Source organism: Varanus komodoensis, unplaced genomic scaffold (assembly GCF_004798865.1).
Source record: "Varanus komodoensis strain SLA01 unplaced genomic scaffold, ASM479886v1 scaffold77, whole genome shotgun sequence".
Classification (NCBI taxonomy): domain Eukaryota; kingdom Metazoa; phylum Chordata; class Lepidosauria; order Squamata; family Varanidae; genus Varanus; species Varanus komodoensis.
In genome coordinates, this window is record NW_025336442.1 from 185281 (window position 1) to 211046 (window position 25766).

The following is a 25766-nucleotide window of genomic DNA, read 5'->3' on the forward strand; positions in this document are numbered from 1 at the left end:
TAAATCTGTGGGTTACCAAAGTCCTTTATCCTTTAGGAAAGGAAAGGGAGTGAGGCAAGAAAGACCTCACACCGCACGATTTTTAGGCTCTGAGAGGTTCCAAGGAGCAATTTCTTGCCATGCAAAGTTCAGAGTGCCATTCAGAGGGACTTAGGAGGACATCTAGTGTCTGTTGGAGGAACAAGCTTTTCTGGATTGAATATTTCATTTTTATAAGGGTAACCTGCCTCTGCATATTTGCTGCCGGGGCCTTTTGCAGGAACAGGCCTGTGTAACATATCTCAAAAGGGTTCCAAATGCAAGATAAGGAACTGTAAGACTCCTTCTTTAACATGAGCTGTTGTTTTCTTGTTTTTGCTGTACTCAGTGAAGGGAATCCCACTTCCAAAGAGCTCACATGTTGCACAGTTTGCTTCAAGAAAGCAAGAGAAATCTGAGCAGGATAGGAATAACCCCTCCTATTTCTCCCATAGTATCAGTGAAACAAAAGCATATCCAGGTGTCACACATACTTGCTGCCACCATTTTGCCAGGAAAGGGCGAAAGGCTCAAAAAGGGCTGCATCTCTCTGAAATTCATTCCAAATTAAAACTGCAAGTGTGCCACACACTAGACTCTGCAAAGTAGTCACTGGGGTGCGTGAGAGACTCAAGGCACCTGCACAAACGAAAAGAAGCCCACCAAACAACACCATGCCTCTGGCAGGAGATTTTTGGTGACACTGCCAGGGACTGAACTGGGGGCATTCTGCACGCAAAGCAGAAGGGGGCCAGTGAGCTTAAAAGGGGGACCTGGGAACACAAAAAGCTGCCTTGTAATGAGTCAAAGATCTTGTCCATCTAGCTCAGTCTTGTTGACACTGACTGGCAGCAATGGCTCTTCAGTACTCCTAACCTTTAAGCTCTAGCCACTCTGCTGAAAAAGCAAGATTCACATCCTCACGATTCTGATGAGGGGGGCTGCTTTAAAGTGGATTTTAAGATCAGACACAGGGTCTGCCTAGCTCTATGCTGTCAATACCGCCTGCAGCAATCGTTCTCTAGGGTTTTCAGCAAAACTCCTTCTGAGCACTGCTTGGACATACATCTGGGGATGGAAGACCTTTTTGCCTACAAAATGCCACTAAGCTATGGGTGCTTCTGATGAATACAGAAAGCTGAAGTAGACCAAGTGCTGCAGACACTGACCAGCAACACTGGCTCTGCAAGGTTTCCGCCCTGCCTGAAGACGCTGACCAACATGGGGATGGAAGCAGAGGCCTTGCTATGGAAATGCAGCAGTTCCCCAGTTACACTTGGCAGTTCCTCAGTCCAGTGGGATTCAGTGATCATGTCTGCATTCAAAGTAGACAGAGATGTGGGAGACACGCCTGCCTACGTCCTTGCAGGGGCAGGCTGGAACAATCATTCACAGAAACTGCACGCCATGTCTTTGCCACGCGTCTCCACGTGCGTATGGTAGCAGCGCCAGCTGGAGCCAGGGTCAGACCAGGAGGCCCCTTCTGACTTGCTCTGTTCCTGCTCCTATGTTTCTCCTTTGGGCTGTTTGCAGCCTTGGCTAAGAAGTCATGCCTTTCTCACAGCACTCTAATGGTTCTTTGGGGATTCAGTAGTTCTGCTGGGACATGCCAAGGTTATTGCTGAACTGTTTCTGCGTTTCTATACATTGTCATCCTGGGACTGCTGGGTAGTTAAGGGGACAGAACTTGGCTTCTGTATTACTAGAAAAAGCTTCTGAGAAGATTTCCCTCTTATTGTTGATCTCAGTATCCTGCCCTTCAACCTGTATATACCCAGGGCAGTCAGCAAGAAAGGGAAACCTAGCAGTACCTTGGAAACTGAAGGCACAAATCCAGGGATGCTTGCACATAAAAAGGTCCCACAATTCCCAACATCTCCCAGCCAGCCACATTAGCCAGAGCAGGCTGGCAGCTGTAGGGATTTTTGCTGATTCTTCTGCCTAGTTTTGCCTAGGATTGCGCTATAAAAGTGCTGTATTAGAAGGCACAGAACTTAAACCCAAATGATAAACTGACCTGGATTCCCTCGATCCTCTCAGTCACCACATAGGCATGATGCATTGCTACCAGGGGCACATGGACACCTGCCATCCTGCCCAGGCTCTGGGCCCACACACCTGTTGGAGAGCAAAGGCTGATTACTGAATGACCACAGCAGTTGGGAGCACCATCTTCTGCAAAGGTTACTGATGCAGGAAGCTTGCTTTCAATTCCTGGTTCTCTTTTCCTCCTCTTTTTAAAGAGAGCCATGCGGCTAACGGTGGGGTGGGGGTGGGGGTGGTTAGAACTCCAATAATTAATACATAAAGAAGGAAGCTGAAAGGGAAACATGTTGATGCCAAAACTGCTTCCAAGGCAACACCTGGAGGAAAAGAGTCCAGGGCCCCAGCTTTTTGCCCTTGCACACTCTGAGGAGCAACTGGAGTGCACAGGAATTAAATTCTACGCAGCACAGAAATCAAGTGCTAAGTTTTGCGGCAGAGCCAGGGCTTGCAGCATCAAAATGTTGGTCCTTCCTTCTTGGCATCACCTGCCACTGCCTTGGGCCTCTGTTCCCCTTAGTTAAGCTGCAGTCCTGACAGAAGAGGATAGCATGGGGGGTTTCCTTTGCTAGATTCCTCAGATAGAATCAGGGCAGACACCAGCTGAGGTTCTGTAGCTCTGGACTTCCTCATCAACCAGAGGGTGGGCAAAGTGGCCTCTGAGGAACCCCACTTGTTAAGTGATGCCAAGATCTGAAAGCCCAGGATAAGTGCACAAGCCCCACGCCACCTGGGTCTTGGAGTGCTGTCGCCCTGGAAATTACGGGCCTTCCTGATACTTCTGGCAGTGGCCTCAGACTGGGACATTGGCCTGAAGGAAATACTCAGCCTCTAAGCTCAGACACCCAGCAACTGTGGGATGACCCTGCACTGTGTGGGGTGCTAATGCGTCCAGAATCCCACTGTCATGCACAGAAGAATCAGTACGATGCCTGAAGCAACTGTCCCTTGATCCGCATATTTTAATTAAGCTGGGAATTCTGAAAGAGAGCGAGCGAGCGAGAGAGCACTTCTCTTCGGAGGGGTGCAAGGGGGGAACCAGAGAGTCTGAAACCAGTGGGGCTCTGCTGACATGGCTATTTATTTATACATACATACATACAACTTATATGCCGCCCCATCACATGAGCCTCGGGGTGGCTTACAATCATTAAAGGGGGAACGATCCTTGTTCCCCTTGTGTTCGATCCTCATTCACTTTTGTGGCCACTGCTAGCCCTGTGCAAACAGGAAGCTACACAAATCAGAGACCAAATGGGCAATTTACACAACTAGAAACATAGAAACACAGTGAGTCAGAAGGGGTCTCCCAGGCCATCTAGTCTGACCCCCGCCTCCAGCCGGCTCCACTCACAACATGGAAGAAGGGGTGAACAGTCTGCTGATCAAATTCGCAGACAACACTAAAACTGGAGCAGTGGCCACAACTGAGGAGCAGGTACTCCAGATCCAAAAGGATCTGGACAGACTATGGAAGTGGGCAGGAGACAACAGGATGGCGTTCAATGTGGATAAGTGCAAGGTCTTGCACTTGGGGCATCGGAATGGGTGTCATAAGTGCAGGTTAGGTGACAAGTGGCTGGAGAGCAGCACTTGTGAAAGGGACCTCGGGGTGCTGGTTGACTGCAGGCTGAACATCAATAGGGCAAACACCACCCTTGGTTGCATAGCCAGAAGTGTGGCTTCTAGATCAAGAGAGAGATTACTACCACTCTACACGACTCTGGTGTGCCTGCAACTGGAGTATTGTGCTCAGTTTTGGGCCCCTCATTGCAGAAAGGATATAGCCAGGTTAGTGTCAGTGCAGCATAGGGCCACAAGGTTGGTGTCAGGTTTGCAGGGGATGGGGTATGAGGCGAGACTGAGGGAACTGGGTCTCTTCAGCCTGGAGAAGAGGAGACTCAGAGGGGATATGTTGGCAACATACAGGTATGTGAGGGGGTGTCACAAGGAGATGGGTAGAGACCTGTTCTCCCCTGCAGAGGAAGGCAGAACGCGCTCCAACGGAGCAAAGCTCAGGGAGCCCAGGTTCCATTTGGATGCCAGGAAGCACTTCCTGACAGTCAGGACCCCGAGGGTGTGGAATGGGCTTCCACGAGAGGTTGTTGAGGCCCAATCGGTGCGGGTGTTCAAGGATAGGTTCAAGGATAACCATGCCCTAATCCACCAGACAGTGCTTTGGTGTATCTCAAAACTCTTTTCCTCCAGGTGTTGCCTTGGAAGCAGTTTTGGCATCAACATGCTTCCCTTTAAATTGGGACCACTGATGCCACCCTTCAGTCCTCTGGGACTTCACCCATTCTCCACGAGGTCTCAAAAATGGAGGCTAGTGGGCGTGAGAGAACCCCTGCCAACTCTCAAAGTACTCTTGGGTACTTTGGGTTACAAACCCATCATGGCCTGGCCCCTTGGTAATGTCCTATGCCCTGAGGAGCCCCTCCCGACTTCTAGAGGGGGTAACTCTAATCTGTGCCCCTAAGTCCCCGGCCTCATCTAATCCTCCACCTTGCTTTGGAGAGAACACAGAGGCAAAATAGTCATTTAGCATCTGTGCCTGTTCCCTCATATCAGTCACTGGATCTCCTTCCTCCTTATTTAGTGATCCCACCACTTGTCTCCCCTTCTTCTTCCTTTTTACATGCTGAAAAGAAGCCCTTTTGGTTGCTCTTGATATTCTTGGCAAGTCTCAGCTCGTAATCAGCCTTAACCTTGGGAAGAATCCTCCTGCAACGGGCCTCCTCCTCCCGGTATACCCTTTTGTCTATTTCCCCCAGTACCCATTTCCTATGGAGGTTCCTCTTGCATCTAATCCCTCTAACCACCTCCTTTCGCATCCAGGTCGGCGCTCTCCTCCACCTCCCCACCTTACTGACTAGAGGAATCGTCAAGGCTTGCGCCTCCAAAACCTCCCTTTTGAGTGCCACCCACCCCTCCTCAACTCGCTTGCCTTCCAGTAACCTCTCCCAGGGGACTTTCCCCAGTCTGGCCTTCAGTTGGCCAAAGTTGGCCCTCTTGAAGTCCCAGCTTCTAGTGCTCGACCTGCTGCCCGTCCGCAGTCCCCTGATCTCAAAGCAAAGGATGGAGTGATCACTCGCATCCAGAGCTCCCCTAATCTGTATTTCATCTATCAGCTCCTCTCTATTGGTCAAGACCAAGTCAAGGATGTTTTCCCCCCTCATCGCCTCTCAGACCCTCTGTGTGAAAAACCCTCCCTCTATAGCTTCTAGAAAGCGATGTGACCTGGCTGCCACCACCGAGTGAGTCTCCCAAGTAATATCCAGGAGACTGAAATCTCCCATAATTACTGTGTCTCTCCCCCAAGATATCCTTAGAATCTGGTCTGTCAGGACATCATCCAGGGTCTCAAGTTGACCTGGAGGGCGATTACATACCCCCACTGTCAGGTCTCTTTCCCTGTCAAAACCCCTAAGTTTCATCCAGACTGCCTCTCCCGAATTCCCATCTGTTCTGCATTCTATCTCACTGCATCCTATCCCTTCCCTGATGTATAAAGCCACGCCCCCACCCCTCTTTCCCTTCCTGTCCTTTCTAAAAAGATGATACCCCTCTATGTTTACATTCCAGTCATTCCTTTCATCCCACCAAGTTTCCATGATCCCCACCAGGTCATACCCTCCTATTCCCAGGAGAGCTTCAAGCTCTTCCTGCTTGTTACCCATGCTCCTAGCATTGGTGTACATGCACCTCAACTCCTTCCCACCACTTCCTATCCTTGGAGTTCCCAGCCTCCTCCTTCCTCCCATCCTCCCGGATACCTGTCAGTCCCTGCAGTACCTCTAAAACCCCGCTCCCAGAGTCCTGATCCCCTCCCCACACTTGTCCAGTGCAGACACATTTCTGGGGGGCCTGAACCCAATCCCTCCCCCCGGCTCAGTTTAAAGTCTTCTGGACGAAGCTCGCTAGAGCGTCTCCAAAGGACCTTTTCCCCATCTTCGTGAGGTGCAACCTGTCCCTTGCCAGAAGTCCATTGGCAAGAAACTGGGTGCCATGGTGGTGGAACCCGAAGCGTTTCTTCTGGCACCACACCCTAAGCCAGTCGTTCACCTCGGCGACCCTCCTGTCCCTGCCTGGCCCAAATCCCCAGACTGGGAAGACAAATGAAAAGGCCACTTGAGCCTTTAGGTCCCTGAGTTTCTTCCCCAAGGCCTCGAAGTCCCTGGTGATCCCGACCACCCTCTGCCTGGCCACGTCATTTGTCCCCACATGGATCATCAGGAGCGGCTGGTGACCCCCGGAGCAAACAAGACACTCCACTCTGTCCTTCACATGCCGGATGCGTGCGCCTGGCAGGCAGCAAACCTCCCTGGTCTCCAGGTCGGGGCGGCACACCACCGCCTCAGCGCCCCTCAGCAGGGAGTCCCCAACAACAATCACCCGCCACCGTGTCTTCCCGGTGCTGGTGGGCGGCCGTGCCCTGGCCCTCGCCTCTCCTGCAGCGGCCCCCTTGCCGCTTGTGGTCCCAGGCTGGGGGTCCTGCTGGTCCCCCGAGGCCTCGTCAGCCCCAGCCTCCCCAAGCGGAGAGAACCTGTTTCCCAGCTCCCGATCGGCACCAGGAGGAGGAGGAGGCTGTGCTGCCTCCTCCTCCTGTGGGTGACATGCTTCCACGTCTCCCCGGCTGCTCCTCCCGCGGCCTCTCCCTCGACCCTCTGTCCAGAGGGGGGCTGCTCCCGGGGGGCCTGGAGAGCTCTCTCGGCCCTCAGGCACCTCAACTCCTCAGAGGAGTGCAAACTTATTAATTCATACACAGATTAAAGCAGGGCTGATGAAACTAGGAATCCGGGTGCAAGGAGGTGTTTGCGGTGTTGTGGTTAGTTTGGTGGACTTGTGTTCAGAGGCCTGGATGGGGCATGCTCATGTGTTGCAAGAGTAAACCACATTCTCACGCCTCTCTGGCCTTTCCCACCCACCTGCACAATTCACCACACAGGGTGTCTGGATGGCTCCATTGTCCGTCACCACGGCTGACACCCTTCGGATCCCCAGGTCATCTGTTCTAACCTCAATGCCCGTCACAGGGCAGTTCTCAATAACCTAGAAAAAGGAAATGAGTCATGTGTCCATAAAATGACCCCCTGCCCATCCTCAGAATGGCTATCAGGGCATATGTGGCCAGGTGTCTCTTCTCAGAGGGCAGTCCTCTGCTGGAATTGTTGCTTTGCTGATTCTAGTTTCAAGATGGGAACCTTTGCACATCATCAGTTCGCAGCACCTGGGCAGCAGGTGGGATAGCTTGCACACTGCTTGTGTGTTCACGCTCTTTCATTGACTGGTGAGACTGACTGGCTGTCTATCCAGACTGCAGAAATAGTTCCGAAAATGCATGCACACGTATTATTCATGCATGCAAATTCTGTGCAAACTAGCGTTCTCTTTCATCCTCTCTTTTGCTGAGGTCTTTCCTCTACATGGAGAATCCACATGTGGTCAGTTTAGGATACGCAGGCACCTTGGAAGCTGCCCCAGGCAAAATGAGACCCCTGCTGGTCCATCTAGCCCAGTGCTGGCAGCAAGGATTCCCCAGGGTTCCAGGAAGGTATTTTTCCAGCCCTGCCTGGAGACGCTGCCAGGAGCAAGCCAGAAACCTTCTGCAAGCAGAGCAGGACCCCCGCTGCAAAGCCACAGCCCCCGAGAGTTCCTCAGCGCAGCTGTGGCTGAGGCCCCCCAGTAAAGCAGCCACAGCATGTGCCTATTGGCAGCTGCTAATCTTTTACTACTGTTCTGGGCACATGGTTCTCTCGGAGTGCTTCTTGGACAAACATTTGTTTGTGCAGGGTTTGCTCAATGGACTTTCAATGGCTTTTGCTTCTGCTGGCGGTAACTGTGGGGAAACAACATGATGGAACGCCATTACCTGAGCTCCCAGGCCGCTGGCTGCCCGGGCAAGGGTCGAGCAGGTCCCAGCAGGATCCATCGTACCATCCTTGGGGACATAGAGAGTGCCACAGAGGTCATCCACATTCATCAAAGGGTACAACTCTTTCGTTTCCGCGGCAGACAGGATGTATGACTCAATGCCGTAGACTTTACCCAGCTGCAAAGACATTAAAAGAATGGGCATTTCAGCAGGAGTTGGGCCAGGGGCTCTCAAACTGTTGCTGATAATTCTGGGGCTTCCTTGGGAGACCAATTTATTTTGAAGGATTTATAAGCCAGCCTTCATTATAATGATTACAGATTATAGATTAAAATCCTTGCACCAAGATTAGAAGGCCTGGAAAAATAAAAAGGGCATTATCGGTATCCAAAACCGGCCAAGCTGAATGCTTCTGAAATGTAAATTTCAGCTTAAAGGGAGTGTGGTGAGGGGATAACAGTAGCTGTCACTGGGAGGAGGCAAGACTTGCTGGCCATGGCTGTCTAAAGAACAAATTAACAGAACACCTTTTCTTGATCAAGAGTGTTTAGCCAAGTTGCCAAGTTCAGACTTACAGACATGAGTCTTTTGTATTCATCTAGTCGCTGCTTGTTGGATGCAATGAAGAGGCCACCGTTTTGGATCCAGCCCGTGTCGAGCCCTGTCTCCTGCTCCAGCTGCTGGCTGACCACATCTCGAGTGTAAGCCAGCAGCTCCACCTCCACATCGCTGGGACGCAACTGCCACAGCAGACCTAAGGGAAGCAGAGGCTTCATGTGTCAAAGAGAAACACCGCTTGGCAGGGCGAGACCTTCCCAAAGTCATTCCCAACATGCATGTCCCAGGCGTGACTGACATTTCCTGGGCATTTTGGCGTGGGGGGGGGGCTGCCCCTGAACAACTGCAGAATGCTGCCACCCAGAGAATATTGTGTAACATGGCACACTTTCTCCATCCCGCCGCTCTTGTCTGCTCTTCAGCCTCCCCTCCGACTTACCGTGCAGCCCTGCGCACATGCAACCTGCTTGTTCTCCCAGCCAAAGTGCAGCAGAACCAGCGCTTTGGGGGAAATACACATTGCACACGTGTTGCTGTGGCAGCAGCTGTTGCACCACAGCACACAGATTGGGTTCAGGTAATACGAAAAGCCAGCCACCACGTCTGGCTGGGTTATGTGAACCCAGTCACAGGCCAGGCTCAGATGTCACAGAGGAAAAAGTTACGACAGTTTCTTCCCATCGTGTGCCACTCACGGGTCACAGGGGTTCCCAAATCACCCTTATGGCCCCCACCTTCCTGTGCCATCTGAATCCAGCAAGGTGCACAGCCGGGGAGAGCTTCCACCCCAGAACCCATGGCTTGTTGTAGGGTTCTGGGGTGGTTGCTAAGCTGGTTATCCCCAGCTCTGCGGCTTGCTAGGTTGGCATCACAACAGATTCCTGCCCATTGCAAACATGCCCAGATGCATCAGGTGGGGAAATGCCTTTTCACCTCACTCTGGTTGCACTGGGCACATTTAGGGCAAGCGAAGAGGACAGGATCCTCCTGAGTCAGTGCTTTGCTCTGCTGAGTCCAGTATCACCCACACAGACAGGCTGCTGCTCACTGCAGGATGCCCTGTCTGTCTGAGCCCTACCTAGGGATGGTGCCAGGGCCTGAACCTGGCAACTTCTACACACAAAGCCAGGATTCTGCTGCTGAGCTATGGCCTCTCCCCTAAAATAAGGCAGGATTCTAGCTCACAGTGTTCTGATGAAGAGCTCTTTGGGGTTTCAGGCAGGAGTTTATCCAGCCCTACCTGGAGAGGCTGCCTGAGGTCAGACCATGAACCTTCCCAATTCTGAGCAGGCACTCCACCATGGAGCCCTTGCTTGAGGCCACCCCAATCCATCCCATGATGGCAGGAGTGGCTTCCCTGCTTGTGGCTTGTTCATACACCCAGTGCCCACCTTTACCTGCAGTGTGCCAGGTAGTGCCAGACGTCAAGCGGTGCCTTTCCAGTAGCACAACGCTGGTCAGCCCCATCTTGGCCAGGTGATAGGTGGTCTGGCATCCAATGCTGCCCCCCCCAATCACCACAACATCTGCTGAAGCTGGGAGGGGCTTGGTGGGCCCAAGCCCTCGTGGGGCTTGTTCCTTCAGTGTCCTCTGGTACGGGACACTCTTTTCTGGTGGCTGCCCCGTCCCACTGCTGAACCATCGGATGCTTCGCCCAGAGGACAGGGGCTGAATGGAGGAGGCCATTTGGATCACACGCCTCAGGTGGGCCATGGCAACCTGGATGGCAAGAGATGGGGAATGCAGCTCATCAGCCTTGGGCAAACTGCTCTTTATTCATTAATAATGCTCTTTCACCCTCCTCCTCTTTCCAAACAGCTCCCAGAGTGGCTTAAAAAGTTTACTAATGAGAAGTGCTTGCCCTCAGGATTACAGCCCACAAGGCAGTTTGGAATTAGGACAGCAGAGGTAAAAAGTAATATTCAGCACTATAATTATTCGGTTTCTATACTGCTCTAATAACCTGCAAGGATCTCTGGGTGGTTTACATAATAGGCAGTTAACAAGAAACTGATGAATAAAGCAATAGAATATAACACCAATAGCATATAAATAACATTGGAACAATAACATTTATTCCTTCCCTCCACAAAAAGCCTGATACCTGAAGAGCACCCAATACTTCTAAGCAGCACTAGTTCTTAATGTTAAAGCTGGTGCTGGTTCTTACAAGGAACTGTGACCCAAGTCCCCTGCAGTGGTGCTGCTTCTTACTAAGGCAAGGGCAGGCTGGTCTCTCCCGTAGCCACGACATTCCTTCTGGTGTAGGACATGGACTTGGAGCTCCACTTGGAAGCCACTGGCCACAGGGCCTTTTGTGTGGTGTCTCCTACAGAAGGCTCTTTTCCTACAGAACGATCAGGCTTGTACCTATGCTACTCTGTTTCTGGCATCTGCTGACCCTCGGCTGGACCTAACTTATAGGGTTGTTGTGAAGGTGAAATGGAAATGGAAAGGAGGGAGTACCATGTAAGCCACCATGGTCTCCTTACATAAGAGGAAAGGACAAGATATCCATGAAATTGTAACAAATAGAGCACTAAAACCAGATCACTAAAATGGTGTTATGGGGTTCTGAGAACACTACTCAGGAATTAGAATAACTGCTTAGCCAGCCTGGAAACCCCTTGGAAGTTTCCCTGCTGCTATGGAACCTGCTGAACCTCCCTAGCAGCCAGCTGGAGCTGCTCCCTTCAGCTCCCCTGACCTCTTCCTCATCTTCCTTGGTCTTCCACCTCAAAGGACCAGCCCACAAATGGTGTGGCTGCCCAGGAATGCTGGATTCCCTCAGTCTTCTCTGTTGAATGTCTGCTCTTTTTGCGAAAGCATTACACTGGAAGTGTTTTGCTGCCATTGGTGGCAGGGGTGTGCATGTGAGATGATATAGCCAGAAGCCAGGTGTGTTCCCCAGGAGCTGTATCACAGCTGCCACCAGACAGTTCTGCTTTGCTCCTCTTCCAGTGTCCCAATCATAAAACCTTTTTCAGTCACCTCTGTCAGCTGCATGGCTCACAATGACCTGTTGGATGGAAGAGGATTGTGCAGTGCTCTGCAGTGCTCAGCTCTGGCCACCATCTTGTGCAACCAGGAGAAACAGGGCAGGCCTGGTGCAGAGGATGCAGAGGATCCAAGAGGCAAGAGGGAGGGTTTTTCACACAGAGGGTCTGAGAGGCGATGAGGGGGGAAAACATCCTTGACTTGGTCTTGACCAACAGGGAGGAGCTGATAGATGAAGTACAGATTAGGGGAGCTCTGGATGCGAGCGATCACTCCATCCTTTGCTTTGAGATCAGGGGACTGCGGACGGGCAGCAGGTCGAGCACTGGAAGCTGGGACTTCAAGAGGGCCAACTTTGGCCAACTGAAGGCCAGACTGGGGAAAGTCCCCTGGGATAGGTTACTGGAAGGCAAGCGAGTTGAGGAGGGGTGGGTGGCACTCAAAAGGGAGGTTTTGGAGGCGCAAGCCTTGACGATTCCTCTAGTTAGTAAGGTGGAGAGGCAAAGGAGAGTGCTGCCATGGATGCAAAAGAGGTGGTCAGAGGGATTAGACGCAAGAGGAACCTCTGTAGGAAAAGGGCACTGGGGCAAATAGACAAAAGGGTATACCGGGAGGAAGAGGCCCGTTGCAGAAGGCTTCTTTGTAAGGCTAGGGCCGATTATGAGCTGAGACTTGCACAGAATATCAAGAGCAACAAAAATGGTTTCTATCAGAGGATGTCTGCTATCACCATTGTTATTCATATTGATTTTAGAAGTGTTAAATAGAAATATTAGAGATGATATGGATATTAAAGGTGCTAGAATTAGAGATGAAAGCTATAAATTGCAAGCATTTGCAGATGATCTAGTTTTTATTCTAGAGGAAACTTTGGTAACAATATCTAAACTTTTACAAAAGATAGAAGAGTATGGTGAAGTTACTGGGATGAAAATAAATAGAGAAAAGATGAAATTGCTAGTGAAAAATCTCACACTGGAGCAGAGAATAACTTTGACGGAACAAGTAGATCTTCAAATTGTTAAAAAAGTTAAATATCTGGGAATTTTTCTTACAGCTAAATGTACTACATTGAAAGAAGATAATTATAATAAACCACTTAAGGAAATTAAGAGTGATCTGGAAAAATGGGCTAATTTGCAACTATCATTGTTGGGAAGAACAGCAATAGCTAAAATGAATATATTACCAAAGTTCTTATTTTTATTTCAAACAATTCCCATAAAAATTGATAAAAAACTTTTTGATGATCTAAACACCCAAATTTTGAGATTTGTATGGCAAAAGAAGAAACCAAGGATTAGATTAAAAATGCTTCAGGAGGTCAAAGGGAATGGGGGGTTTTGGTCTGCCTGACTGGATGCTGTACTATCAAGCTTCTGTCTTAACGTGGCTAAAAGAATGGATAATGTTAAAAAATAAGAGAATCCTTTATCTTGAAGGGCATGTTCTACAAATGGGTTGGCACGCTTATATGTGGTATGAGAAGTAAACATAAAGAAGTGTAAGACACATGGTTGTTTTTTAAATCATTATATTAGAAAGTCATTAATGTCGGTGTGGGAAAAATTAAAGACAAAACTGTACACTAAGTTGCCAAGATGAATTTCGCCTATGAAAATTCTTGCATATCCAAATGCATTGAATTTTGATATGATTGTGAAATATGATGATATTTTGGATAATGATGGAGGATTGAAATCGAGCCAAGAATGACAAGAGCAGGGTATTAATACCTCTTGGTGGCATAAGTTTCAAATACAATCGAGATATGTTAAAGATTATAAAATGTGGGGTTTTCATAAGGAGTTAACAACATTTGACCAAGTGATCTTAAAATCAGATGAGAATTTGATTAAAAGACTGTATAATTTTCTTTTGGATACAAGAATGGAAGATGAACAAGTTAAGGAAACTATGATAGCATGGGCACAAAATTTTGGATATAATGTTGAGTTATAGAAATGGCAAAAGTTGTGGGAAAGAAATATCAAGGTAACTTTAGCAACCTCATATAAAGAAAATCTCTATAAAATGTTTTATAGATGGTATTTATTGTCAAATAGAATAGCAAAGATGTTTTCAAATATGTCAAATGGATGTTGGAAATGCAAATATAAACCTTTTATCATATGTGGTGGACTTGTGATAAGACAAAAAAATATTGTGCTAAAATTCATAAATGGCTTGAGGAAATGTTACAAAAATCTTTAATATTTAAACCTGAAGTTTTTTTACTAGGCAGTGTACCTGATGATGTCGATAAACAAGCTATGTATTTGATTTTACATGTAATTACTGTGGCAAGGATTGCATTTGCCCAGCATTGGAGGAGTGAAGAACCACCCACTGATGAACTGACTTTAAAAAAGATTCTGGATTGGGCTGAAATGGACAGACTGACTTTGTCTCTGAAGGAGAAAGAGGATACATCGATCAAACATGGAACTTTTTATCACTAGCTAGAGAAACGGGACTATGCGTAGATTTGAATATATTTACAAACTGTTATAAAAAAAAAATGGGGGGCTGACCCAGCAGGTCTGATGTTTCTGATGACTGATGTGTTTTAGTTTCTTTTTTAGTTTGTAGAAAACAATAATAAAATTTATTCCAAAAAATGGTTTCTATCAGCATGTAAATAGCAAGAGGAAGGGGAGACAGGTAGTGGGACTGCTTAATAAGGAGGAAGGGGATCCAGTCACTGATGTGAGGGAACAGGCACAGATGCTAAATGACTATTTTGCCTCTGTCTTCTCTCCAAAGCAGGATGGGGGAGATGCACATGGGAGATTGGATGAGACCAGGGACTTAGGGGCACAGATTACAGTCACACCCTTAGAAGTTGACGGGCTCCTCAGGGCACTGCAGGTTACAAATGTGCCAGGCCGATGGGTTACACCCGAGTAACCTAGAAACAGAGCAAGTCAGAAGGGGACTCCCGGGGCATCTAGTCTCACCCGCGGCTCCAGCCAGCTCCGCTTACGACATGCCCACCATGTGCATGTCCAGCCTATCTATGAACACCCCCACCGATGGGGCCTCAACAACCTCCCGTGGAAGCCCATGCCACACCCTCGGGGTCCTGACTGTCAGGAAGTGCTTCCTGGCATCCAAATGGAACCTTGGCTCCCTGAGCTTTGCTCCATTGGAGCACGTTCTGCCTTCCCCTGCAGGGGAGAACAGGTCTCTACCCATCTCTGTGCCAACATCTGAAATATGATCATGTTATGAAACCGGTGATGAAGGCTATTAATTATATTTACTCCAAAGCCCTGTGCCACCGCCAGTTTCAACAGTTTCTACTCGACATCCAGGCTGAATACGGAGATGTTGTGTATCACAACAAGGTAAGATGGCTCACTTGGGGGTCTGCACTGCAGCGCTTCTACTCTCTTAGGGAGGAGATCGGACAATTCTTGGCAAAAAAGGGACAACCGATGCCAGAGCTATCTGATCCTGTTTGGCTGGCTGATTTTGGATTTTTAGTTGACATAACACGACATCTGAACGTGCTGAACACGAGCCTTCAGGGGCAAAATGCCCCTGTAGCCAACTGTATTCACATATCAAAGCCTTTGGGACCAAGCTGCTACTTTTCCAAAGGCATCTGTCACAAACGCAGCCCAGTACCACACATTTCTGCAGGATGCTGCAGGAAATAATGACCAGTTTTCCACAGAACAATATGAGTGCGCAAATAAGGAGGTATGAAGTGGACATCTCATCTCTGGCTGAGGCGTTTCAACAGCGCTTTCGGGATTTTGCAGCTATTGAAAAGGAGATCAGGCTTTTTTCATCTCCTTTTCTCTGTGGACCCTGATGATGCTCCAGACCACCTGCAGCTGGAGCTCATTGACTGTCGCAGTCGGCACCAACAGCTCCCTCTTGTCAACTTTTACCGCCAGCTGGATACAGACAGGTTCCAAGAGATTCGAACATTTGTAAGAAAATGCTGAGCTTGTTTGGTTCGACATACTTGTGCGAGCAGACATTCTCGGTTATGAACAAGAACCGCGTGAGGATGAGACTAAGTGACTTTCACCTGCGTAACATTTTGTACATCACAACCACTGTTTTGAGCCAGACCTGGCCTATATAATGCAGTCAGGATCTCAGTATCACCCTTCACATTACTGCAGTTAAGTTATTTGTTTAGTCTTTCATAAAATAGTTCATTTGCATTTAATGTTAATGGTTCAAAGAATGTCAGGCTGAATGGTCGGCCCCACACATTTTCACCTCACCAAATCTGGCCCTCCTTGCAAAAAGTTTGGACACCCCTGTGCTAACTGTCCAAACTGTCAGGAAGTGGTTCCAGGCATCCAAATTGAAGCATGGTTCCTTGAGCTTGGCTCTGTTGGAGCACATCCTACCCTCCTCTGCAGGGGAGAAGAGGTCTCTGCCCACCTCTGTGTGACACCCCCTCACATACCTGTATGTCGCCAACAGATCCCCTCGGGGTCTCCTCTTCTCCAGGCTAAAGAGACCCAGTTCCCTCAGTCTCGCCTCATACCACATCCCCTGCAAACCGGCCACCAACCTTGTGGCCCTATGCTGCACTGACACTAACCTGGCTATATCCTTTCTGCAATGATAGGCCCAAAACTGAGCACAATACTCCAGTTGTGGGTGCACCAGAGTCCTTCAGAGTGGTAGTAATACCCCTCTCGATCTAGAAGCCACACTTCTGGCTATGCAACCCAGGGTGGCGTTTGCCCTCTTGGCCACCGCATCGCACTGCTGGCTCATGTTCAGCCTGCAGTCAACCAGCACCCCGAGGTCCCTTTCACAAGTGCTGCTTTCCAGCCACTTGTCACCTAACCTGTACTTACGACACCCATTCCGATGCCCCAAGTGCAAGACCTTGCACTTATCCACATTGAACGCCATCCTGTTGCCTCCTGCCCACTTCGATAGTCTGTCCTGATCCTTTTGGATCTGGAGTACCTGCTCCTCAGTTGTGGCCACTGCTCCAGTTTTAGTCTGTGAATTTGATCAGCAGACTGTTCACCCCTTCTTCCATGTCATTAATGAAAAGATTAAACGGGATCAGCCCGAGGATAGAGCCCTGGGGGACCCCGCTTGTCACTGGCCACCATCCTGATGATTCCCCACTAATGGTTACCCTCTGCTTTTGGTCAGTCAACCATGCCCTAATCCGCCGGACAGTGCTTTGCTGTATCCCAAAACTCCTCAGTTTCTCCACCAGAATATCATGGGGAACTTTGTCAAAGGCCTTGCTGAAATCCAGGTATACCACATCCACTGCATCACACGCAGGTGGGTGGAGACCTGTTCTCCCCTGCAGAGGAGGGCAGGACGCGCTCCAATGGAGCAAAGCTCAGGGAACCAAGATTCAGTTTGGATGCCAGGAAGCAGTTAGGACTCTGAGGGTATGGAATGGGCTTCCATGGGAGGTGGCTGAAGCCCCATTGGTGAGTGTGTTCAAGGATAGGCTAGACATGTGCATGGTGGGCATGTCATGAGTGGAACCAGTTGGAGGCAGGGGTCAGACTAGATGGCTCGGGAGACCCCTCCTGACTCGCTTTGTTTCTATGTTTCTCAGAGTTTCTGCCAAATTATGTGGGCCAAAGTGCCGCATTGGACCTGTGGGTGGGATTCCAGGGATTTCTTCTCCCTGCCAAGCAAGTGCTATGCCATGGAAACAGCGCTTCACCAGGAAGCAGCAGTAAGCTGGTCTGAAAACTGAACCTACATACATGCTAGAGGCGGACTGCCCATTCGTATTACAGGTGCTGGCAAAGAGGAAAGATGCATTCCAGGCCATGTACAGATGTTCCCAGTTTATGAACTTAGTACTTCAAGATACACTCAAAACCAGCCAAGTGTTTTAGTCCAAGAGCAAACATTCCCTTTGGCCAACCTGTCCTGATGCAGCAGCTCCGCCATCGATCCAGCCAATGAGCCAGCGGAGTGTGCACCCAGGTCTCCCACATGTTGAAACCAGGGGTGACACCGGCATGGGTGCATGCCACAGAACTTCACTCCACTGCAGTTCCCACACAGGCACACACAAAAGCATTTACACATGCTGTTCACATTTTACAGAAGGACATATGGAGCTAAAACGGTGGTGGCACGTTTTCAACTGCAGGTGCTCAGAGCAACAGCTGCCAGACTTCCAGAGAGTTCAGACACACAAGCTGCTCTGTTCATTCTGGCCATTTTCTTCCCCGACAGAAACAGGCCTTTCCTATAGCTGAGGGGTCCGAATTGCCCACTGAAGCCCAACCCAACCCAACCCCAAACACTTGGCATCGCAACAAACCCACATACTGTTTTTGGGGGAATTCATTTCTCCCCCACCGGCTGTGACGGTTGCAGTTCAGCTCAGAGGACGCGGGAAAGTCTGAGCAGGCTGGCAGGCGGCGGCGTCCGTGAGCCCCGACAGCCCCGCAGGGGTCTCTGCTGGCACACCGCCCACCCACGCGGTGCGTGCGATCCACAGCCCAGCCCACAAAAACGGCCAGCTCTGTTTACCTCGTAAGTCTGGCTGCGACTTGCCGGCCTTTTCTCCGAAAACGCAGCGTAAAATCTCACTCCTCTTCCTCCTCCACCACCGGGATCCCGCCTGCTTTCAGTCACACCCCCCTCCGCCGGGAAACATCGACGAGGGGGGACAGAGGGCGCTGGGTTGCGGGTGCAGCGGCGGCCAGCCCCCAAGTCCGTGCCGTCCTGCGGAAGAAAAGTTACGCGTCAGCGCCTGGGAGGGAGGGAGGGACGGGTTCGGCCCGCGGGTCGGGGCTGCCTCGCGCGCGCGGCGCGCGCGCCAGGCAGAGGCCCGCAGAGGCCCCGCCATCCCCAGCCTCGCGCCCGCCACGGGGTGGACGAAGAAACCGCGCCGACCGGAGAGCCGTCGCCCGACGCTCGGACCGTCGCAGGCGCGGCACCGGCGCGCACAAAGGCCGCGGAAGGAGGCGCCGAGCGGAGCCCGCACTCAGGGCGGCGGAAGCCCCTCCGGGTCGCCGGAGCCCGCGGAAGCCCGGGTGGCGGAAAAGTCCCGCTCCCGCGGCGGTAGCAGCGTGCCTCGGGCAGACCGCTTCAGCTCGCCTCCGGCCCCGCAAGCAGGCCCTGCTGCCCGCTCGGCTGACTCGCTACGCGAGATGCTCGCCGCGACCCGGCGCCGCTCGTGAGCGCGCCGGCGCAGGTCTCCTCGCGCGCGCCGCCGGCGAGGCGCAGCTGGACCCTGGCCTCGCGGCCCGAGGGGCGCCGCTCTCATTGGCCAGGCGGCGGGGGCGCGGCGGGCGCTCGGCTCCGGGCGCCCCTCGCTGCGCTGCTCTCGCCACCCGAGGCGCGACCCCTGAGGCCACGTCCGGTTTTTACCCTGCGAAACCTGCACTGCAGCTGGATGGTGGAGAGAGAAGAACGCTAAAGGAGGGATTCTGCGCAAGTAAAGCAAGACGGGCGATTCAGGCGCTCCTGCCAGGCAGGACCCGCACTGCTTGTTGACCCTGCATTGCTCCCATGCAGTTGGGAATAAAACATTTCCAGAAATGCATTATGGTGCACAGAGCCATTGTAACGTGACTGCAAAGAGATACACACTGATACATGAACATACTTCTGTTAATTGCATTGGAAGCTGTTCCACATTCCTGGAACAAGCACTAACACCTGTGAAGAAAAATTAGCATTTCTCCATCTGCTTGAAGTCACCATCGTTTCCTTTATGCTCTTTCCAAAAGAGATCCATTGAAACTCTGCCCAGGCAGAGAAATGCAATCTCACTTTTTTGGTGGTGTTTAAGAGAGGAAGAAGTCCAGCCCCCTGGCTTCTGAGTTAGCTTTAAGCATTTTTAGTGGACATGCTCTTCAGCATTTAAAAGTGCATTGTTTATCTTTGCCTTTGTTTTTCCTTCTTCTAAATGAGAAAACCATATTGAAATGTACAGAGACAGACAGGTAAACCCAGGGGTTCCATGTGTTATATTGTGTAGACAAGAGACAAACACACCTGCCATCCCTATTCTACCAAAGAGGAATAGACATTTATTTGTGGTAAAAAAAAAAAAAAAATCTTCAAAAGGTATGGTGTGGGGACTGTCAACAAAATCACACAGTATTTTGTTTGCTAGAGAAACCCCTTAGATCATGTCCTGTAACTTTAAACAAACATACATGCAGGGGTGTTTCTAATTAGCAGCTAATTCTGGTTGCATTAAAAGCATTCACAAATGGATTAGGATTTCCCCCCCAGCCATAAACTAGCCCTCAAATGATTCTCATCACTATAATTATACATACATACATACATACATACATACATATTCTACCACCTCTCTGGCCCCAGTTTAGGGTAGTGCAAGAGAAACTGAATAAAAACAAAACAAATTAATCAAAGAATTTACATAATGTTGTTGCTTCTCATTGTTACAGTTCCTTAGAAAATTTTGTTTTTGTAAAATCAATTAAAATATATGTACAATATTTCCATTGTCATCATAAAAACCCTTCCTTTCTTATTCACAAATATATATGGTGGTGACAACTTGGTCAATAATTATAAACAAAATAATTCCATACAGAGGGAGAAAAAACCCTACACCAATTTTAAAAAAGGAACACCCTTCTTTCCATCTCAACCACCTTATTTCCATGTAACAAACCTTTTGAATTTGTTCAGACTCCATCTTGGATGATGATCAAGATGGCATTGCCATGCTGAGCTAACTGGAGGAAGTGAGATTTCCTGTTTGTCAAGGGATCCTTCTCTATATTCTTTCTGGCCCCTGCTATTTTCCAGAGATCTGGTGGCAACCTTTTTACTGGTGCCAAATTGATCTTTAATTGGAAAAAATCAAAATGTCACTATCTTGAAGGAGGAGCCCTTTGGCAAGGCTTTCCACTTTTTTCCCCCAAAGGAGAGAGGAAAGCAAGAGAGACATGTGGTTTTCCCAATTCCACTGCTGCCTTCCTTTCTCCCTTCAAAAGGAGCTCCTTCAAATGTCGAGAGAGAGAGAATGTGACAAAATTCTGCCATTTCCTAGCCTGGAGGCAGACCAGAGAAGGGATGAGCTTGATCAAGAAAATTCAGGGCCCCCAAAGTCCAGATTAACAGCTCCATCTGATCCATGTTTAACTGGAATAAGGCTGGGATCCACTTGCCTTATGCTCCAGGCATCTTTTCAGGAGGCTAGAAAGACTGCTGTGGGGGAAGGGACCTGGGAATTCCACTTCTGCCAGTGGACGGAACTTAATTTTGGACGCCGCTTTTGGTCTCCAAGCACAAGAGGCTCCAGTTACCCAGGATCAGTCTCAGACCCCTACCCCCCACTCCATCTATAAATGGGGCCACTGAGAACTGGTCCCATTTCAGAGGGAAGTCATTGAGGGATTAGTCTCCTTTCCCAGCCACAGTGTTAGAGGCCCCTCAACACCTCCAAGTTCTGAAGCAAGGCAGCAACTGGGCCAGAAAAAGGGGTGCAGACCTGCAGAGTGGCTTTTTTCCCTGTGGCATCTCAGGCCATGAAATCCTCTCATTTTGAAAGTATGGACAAAGCCCACTAATTTCCCAAAGCTTTTCTGGGTTTATGTGTGGCATTGAAAAGATCACTGCAAAATGGGGCATCTTTGAATTTAGGCAGAAGGGACGCTCAGGGTGCTGAAAAGACGCATGCCATGGATGCACTTATTGGAAGCACGTTGGAGAAGGTTCCATGCGAGCTGATGCATGGGCACCCGCAGAGGATTTGCTGTGCAACATGAACTGCCGCTGAAATGCCAAGTTTCTCCATCATCACAATATTCAAGGAATTTTGAGGGTGGCCAAAACATCTATCAGATGAGTGAAACTGCCGTATGTGTGTGTGTGTGTGTGATGTGGGGTGGGGGATGTGTGAAACCTCTGATTTGGAACCCATGTCTCTTGACAAATTAGCAGGAAGGTCGCCAGTATTTGAATATTATAACAGAAAAATCTTTTTGCAAATAGGAAAAGGAACACATTTAAGAACAAGCCACCTCCCAAAGAGAAAATGCTAACTTTGCATCAGGGTGTAACGGGGGGACTCTGCACCAGAGACCTGAAGTCACCACACATGTAAGGGAGAGCGGAGTACTGCTTCCCAGACGTGCTGAGGATGTGCACTGAAGAGACGTGTCTGGTTGCTACTCCCAAAGCACTGGCAACTGTGTGGGACATGCTTCCAGGGCGCGGCGGGAGGGAGGGAGGGGGGTGTCCCTTCCAAGTTGCTACTTGTGAAGGGACAGGGGAGGCAGAGCCAACCTGGGCAGGAATGGGGCGAGATCTCGCAAATGAGAAGTCTGCATAGAGGAGAGAAAGCACCAGAAGACCGTGGCACTGCTTGTGCGCCCTGGGGAGGACATCAGTGCCACATTCCACCCAAGCGGGGTGCATTCTGCAGCACATACTGCACAGCCGTCAACTCACCTTTCCTTCTCCTGGAATCATCATCACTGCAATCATTAACCACTGTGCCTGGGACACCTGTGAGACCCCAGAGAATCTGAACACCAGTGGCCCACTGCAGATTGACTCAGGGAGCGGGGATGGTGAGGCAGTAGGGTCACCAGAGGAAGTCGCAGACTTATTTCTTCAGTCAACTGGACCAGCTGTGCCCAGTGGCCTCTCTTGCCACATTATACCAGTGCCAGGGTAGGAAGATGGTGGGACATGTGACCAAGAGCCTCTGGAGGGGTTCTCTGCCTAAGGGACTCCTTCTAAATGTCTTGGGACCTTGGCAACCTTCCCACTGCTGCCACCAGCAGAAAGCGGGGTCTCCACCTCCAAACACCTTCCCCCGGAACAAGAGATCCCATCCAATCCTGCCCCCACTCCTGTGGTGCTTTTGGTCCAGCCTCTACTGACTGGGTCACAAACAGAGCAGGGGCAGAACCCTTAATCTGGCCACGGGCCTCCCTTTGCCTGCCCCATGGCTTTCCACAAGCGTTTCCTTACATCAGACTGTTACAAGTACGATCATCAATGAGAAACAGCTAAATCTCTCTGAACCCCATGCCCACGCACGTGTGCATATATCCCACGTTATTGCATGTGTATGCTCCCCCCCCGCCCCCACACACTTTTTCAGATTTGTAAAATAGGCTCTTGCGTCTTCAGTTTGTGCTAAAAAGGCACAGTCACTTTCACTTGGCGCTCCAGGGACGGACATGTGCTCTCCCAGAAGTGCTCTCGGGCATCTGCCAACGGCACCTGTACATTTGACAGTCATTGCACACCCTCTTCCTCCACGTAGGTTGAAGGAAACCAGCCAATCTGCAGCAGGGAGAAGTGAATAAATGAGTGAGAAATGGGCACCATGTCGTGGAGGAAGTAGCCGAGTCCTTGAAGGCTCTGTAATTTTGCAGTTCTCCAAGAGGGCTTGCAGCACACTGCAAGTATTTTCAGCCTACATAAAGCTTCAACTGGCATTAGCTCCCTGCAGAGACAACACCCTCCTATTTTCCTCCCGAGAGAGTGCTAGCCAACAGCAGGACCCACAGGGAGCTATCCAAGGTCCTACATTTTCCATCCGTGTTCGCATTACCAGTTCCCCTCAAGGAACCACGGAAAGTGATGGGCTGCATTTGAGCTGGTAGCAAGGGGGAAGCCAAAGCCACAGGCCTGCAAGACTGAGGGCTGGGTTGGACCGAAGAAGTAGGGCAAGGCAGGCATCCTGGGGTGCAGCCCAGGGATGGACTCACAGGGGCAGGGGCTTCCTTTATGCTGATTTTGCGAGGAGTTGAAGGCACTGACTCTCTTGACTCACCAGAGACCCAAATTTCAGAGGGTTTCAGGTCACTGGTAACTCTCGCCTGACCCAAAATGCACTCTGAGTGATGCCAGACACAAGGGAGCTCTTATCCTGCAGGATCCCCATCCCACCACCCAGCATCTGAGGGCAAGAGTGATCTGGTGACTGGCTGAAATGGTTTCCCTGCCATGGCGCATGGGATCCATCTGCTCTGCCCCCACCTCTCTGCCTGGGAAACTCTCTGAGAAGCTGGGTGCTCCTTGGGACTGCAGAAAAGCTCAGAGGGAACAGGAGGTCTGAAGCAGCTGCCTTGCTGTGCTGTCATGGACTGTTCCATTGTAACTGGGAAAAATGGCCTCTGTGCTTCAGATGAAGGAAGAAAGATCACTCACCCTTCCATTGGTCTCTCCTTTCCACCAGCCCTGGTCGCCGCCTATCCGGCTGTAGATCTTGACAACGTCCCCTTCTCGTAATGAGAGTTCCCGCATGTCCCGTGCGGCAAAGTTGTATCTTGCCACTGCCGTCCCTACGACCCGAGGTGTGAAGACTGTGGACAAATCAAGGGAGGTGGGTGAGGAAGCATCCTGCACTGCCCAACTGCTCCATCCCTCTGTGGGGCCACACTTCTCAGTTCAACCTGAGCTCTGGCTGGGCTTCTTGTGCCTACTGGAGTGAATTTCAGAGGACAGGCCTGGGCAGCACAAGCCTCGGCCTGTGCAGGCCACCCAGGGACCGCTCTGCTTCTTTTTGAATGTCTGCAAGGCTACAGACAGCAGTCTCAACCCCTTGCATGGTTGTCTCTTCTGGGTAAGTGTAATTACATGGTGTCGCTTTCACTGCTGCAACTTTGCTGCCTTCTGTTTTGGTGTAAAGCACAATCCAGCTCACATCATCATCTGATCCCCAGTCAAGACAGTTAGGCACAACTGCAGAAAGGAGAGCCATCTGAGTGAGTGAGTGAGTGAGTGGGGTGGTGTTAACTGTTGCCCAGCAACAGCAGGGGGTCCTCGTAGCCCCTTCCAACTATACTATTCCATGATTCTATGATTCAGCAAAAAGGGGGAAAGGCTAAAATAGCATTTTACAAACAGAGCAAGTCAGGTGCTGGGTTGCCTGCATTCATTGATAAATCTCTTGTCTTTTGAAATTTCAAAGGGAGGTATTTGAACAGGATCAGTTCAAAGCCTTGATGATACCGCTAGTTAGCAAGGCAGAGAGGCAAAGGAGAGAACTGTTGTGGATGTGAAGAGTAAGAAGGATTAGATGCAAGAGGAACCTCCATAGGAAATGGGTACTGGGGCAAGTAGACAAAAGGGTATCCCGGGAGGAGGCGGCTCGTTGCAGAAGGATTCTTCCCAAGGCTAAGGCAGATTATGAGCTCAGACTAGCAAATAGCAAAAGGGCTTCTATCAGCATGTAAATAGCAAGAAGAAGACAGGTAGTGGGACCGCTAAATAAGGAGGGAAGGGATCCAGTGACTGAGGTGAAGGAACAGGAACAGATGCTAAATGAGTATTTTGCCTCTGGGTTCTCCCCAAAGCAGGACAGGGGAGATCTACATGAGGGACTGGATGAGACCAGGGATTTAGGGCCACAGATTAGAGTCAACCCCCCCGCCCTGCCCTAAAAGTCCAGGAGCCCCTCAGGGCACTGGAGATTACAAAGGCACTGGGCCCTGACGGGCTACACTCAAGAGTACTTCCGGAGATGGCAGGGGTACTCTCACGCCTGTTGGTCTCATGGAGAAAGAGGGAGGTTCCAGAGGACTGGAGGACTGGAGGGTGGTGTCAGTGGTCCCAATTTTTTAAAAAGGGTAGTTGAAGGGACGGGGGGAATTACAGACCAGTTAGCCTTATCTCTATTGTAGGAAAGACTCATAATAATAACTAATTAAACAGTGGAACCTTGCCTCACAAACTTAATCTGTTCAATGACTCTGGTTGCGACTCAAATTGGTTGGGACCCAAGTCAATATTCCCCATAAGGTTCGATGTAAATAGAAACATAGAAACATAGCGAGTCAGAAGGAGGCTCCCGGGCCATCTAGTCTGACCTTCGGCACCAGCTGGCTTTGCTCACGACATGCCCACCATGTGCATGTCCAGCCTGTCTTCGAACACTCTCACCGATGGGGCCTCAACAACCTCCCGTGGAAGCCCATTCCCACCCTCGGGGTCCTGACTGTCAGGAAGTGCTTCCTGGCATCCAAACGAAACCTTGGCTCCCTGAGCTTTGCTCCGTTGGAGCGCGCCCTGCCTTCCTCTGCAAAGGAGAACAGGTCTCTACCCATCTCCGTGTGACATCCCCTCACATACCTGCATGTCGCCAACATATCCCCTCTGAGTCTCCTCTTCTCCAGGCTGAAGAGACCCAGTTCCCTCAGTCTCGCCTCATACGGCATCCCCTGCAAACCGGCCACCAACCTTGTGGCCCTACGCTGCACTGACTCTGCCCTGGCTACATCCTTTCTGTAACGAGGGGCCCAAAACTGAGCACAATACTCCAGTTGTGGGTGCACCAGAGTCTTATAGAGTGGTA

The 25766-nt window shown here is 50.2% G+C and overlaps 2 protein-coding genes across 4 annotated transcripts in view; both read right to left on the reverse strand.

Moving 5' to 3' along the window:
• SARDH (sarcosine dehydrogenase) overlaps nt 1–21925 on the reverse strand; it is a 61619-nt gene extending 39694 nt beyond the window's left edge. The window contains exons 1-8 of the mRNA XM_044453048.1: nt 21905–21925; nt 18353–18451; nt 17996–18190; nt 9892–10213; nt 8512–8690; nt 7934–8113; nt 6990–7113; nt 2036–2136 (exon numbers count right to left, since the gene is read on the reverse strand). Coding sequence (XP_044308983.1) covers nt 2036–2136; nt 6990–7113; nt 7934–8113; nt 8512–8690; nt 9892–10213; nt 17996–18190; nt 18353–18451; nt 21905–21925 — 1221 coding nt within the window. The remainder of the gene's footprint in view (nt 1–2035; nt 2137–6989; nt 7114–7933; nt 8114–8511; nt 8691–9891; nt 10214–17995; nt 18191–18352; nt 18452–21904) is intronic.
• VAV2 (vav guanine nucleotide exchange factor 2) overlaps nt 20212–25766 on the reverse strand; it is a 115391-nt gene continuing 109836 nt past the window's right edge. For all 3 annotated transcript variants that reach the window (XM_044453118.1, XM_044453119.1, XM_044453116.1), the window contains 2 exons: nt 23621–23775; nt 20212–22750 (listed from right to left, as the gene is read on the reverse strand). In XM_044453118.1, coding sequence (XP_044309053.1) covers nt 22703–22750; nt 23621–23775 — 203 coding nt within the window. In that variant the 3' untranslated portion in view covers nt 20212–22702. The remainder of the gene's footprint in view (nt 22751–23620; nt 23776–25766) is intronic.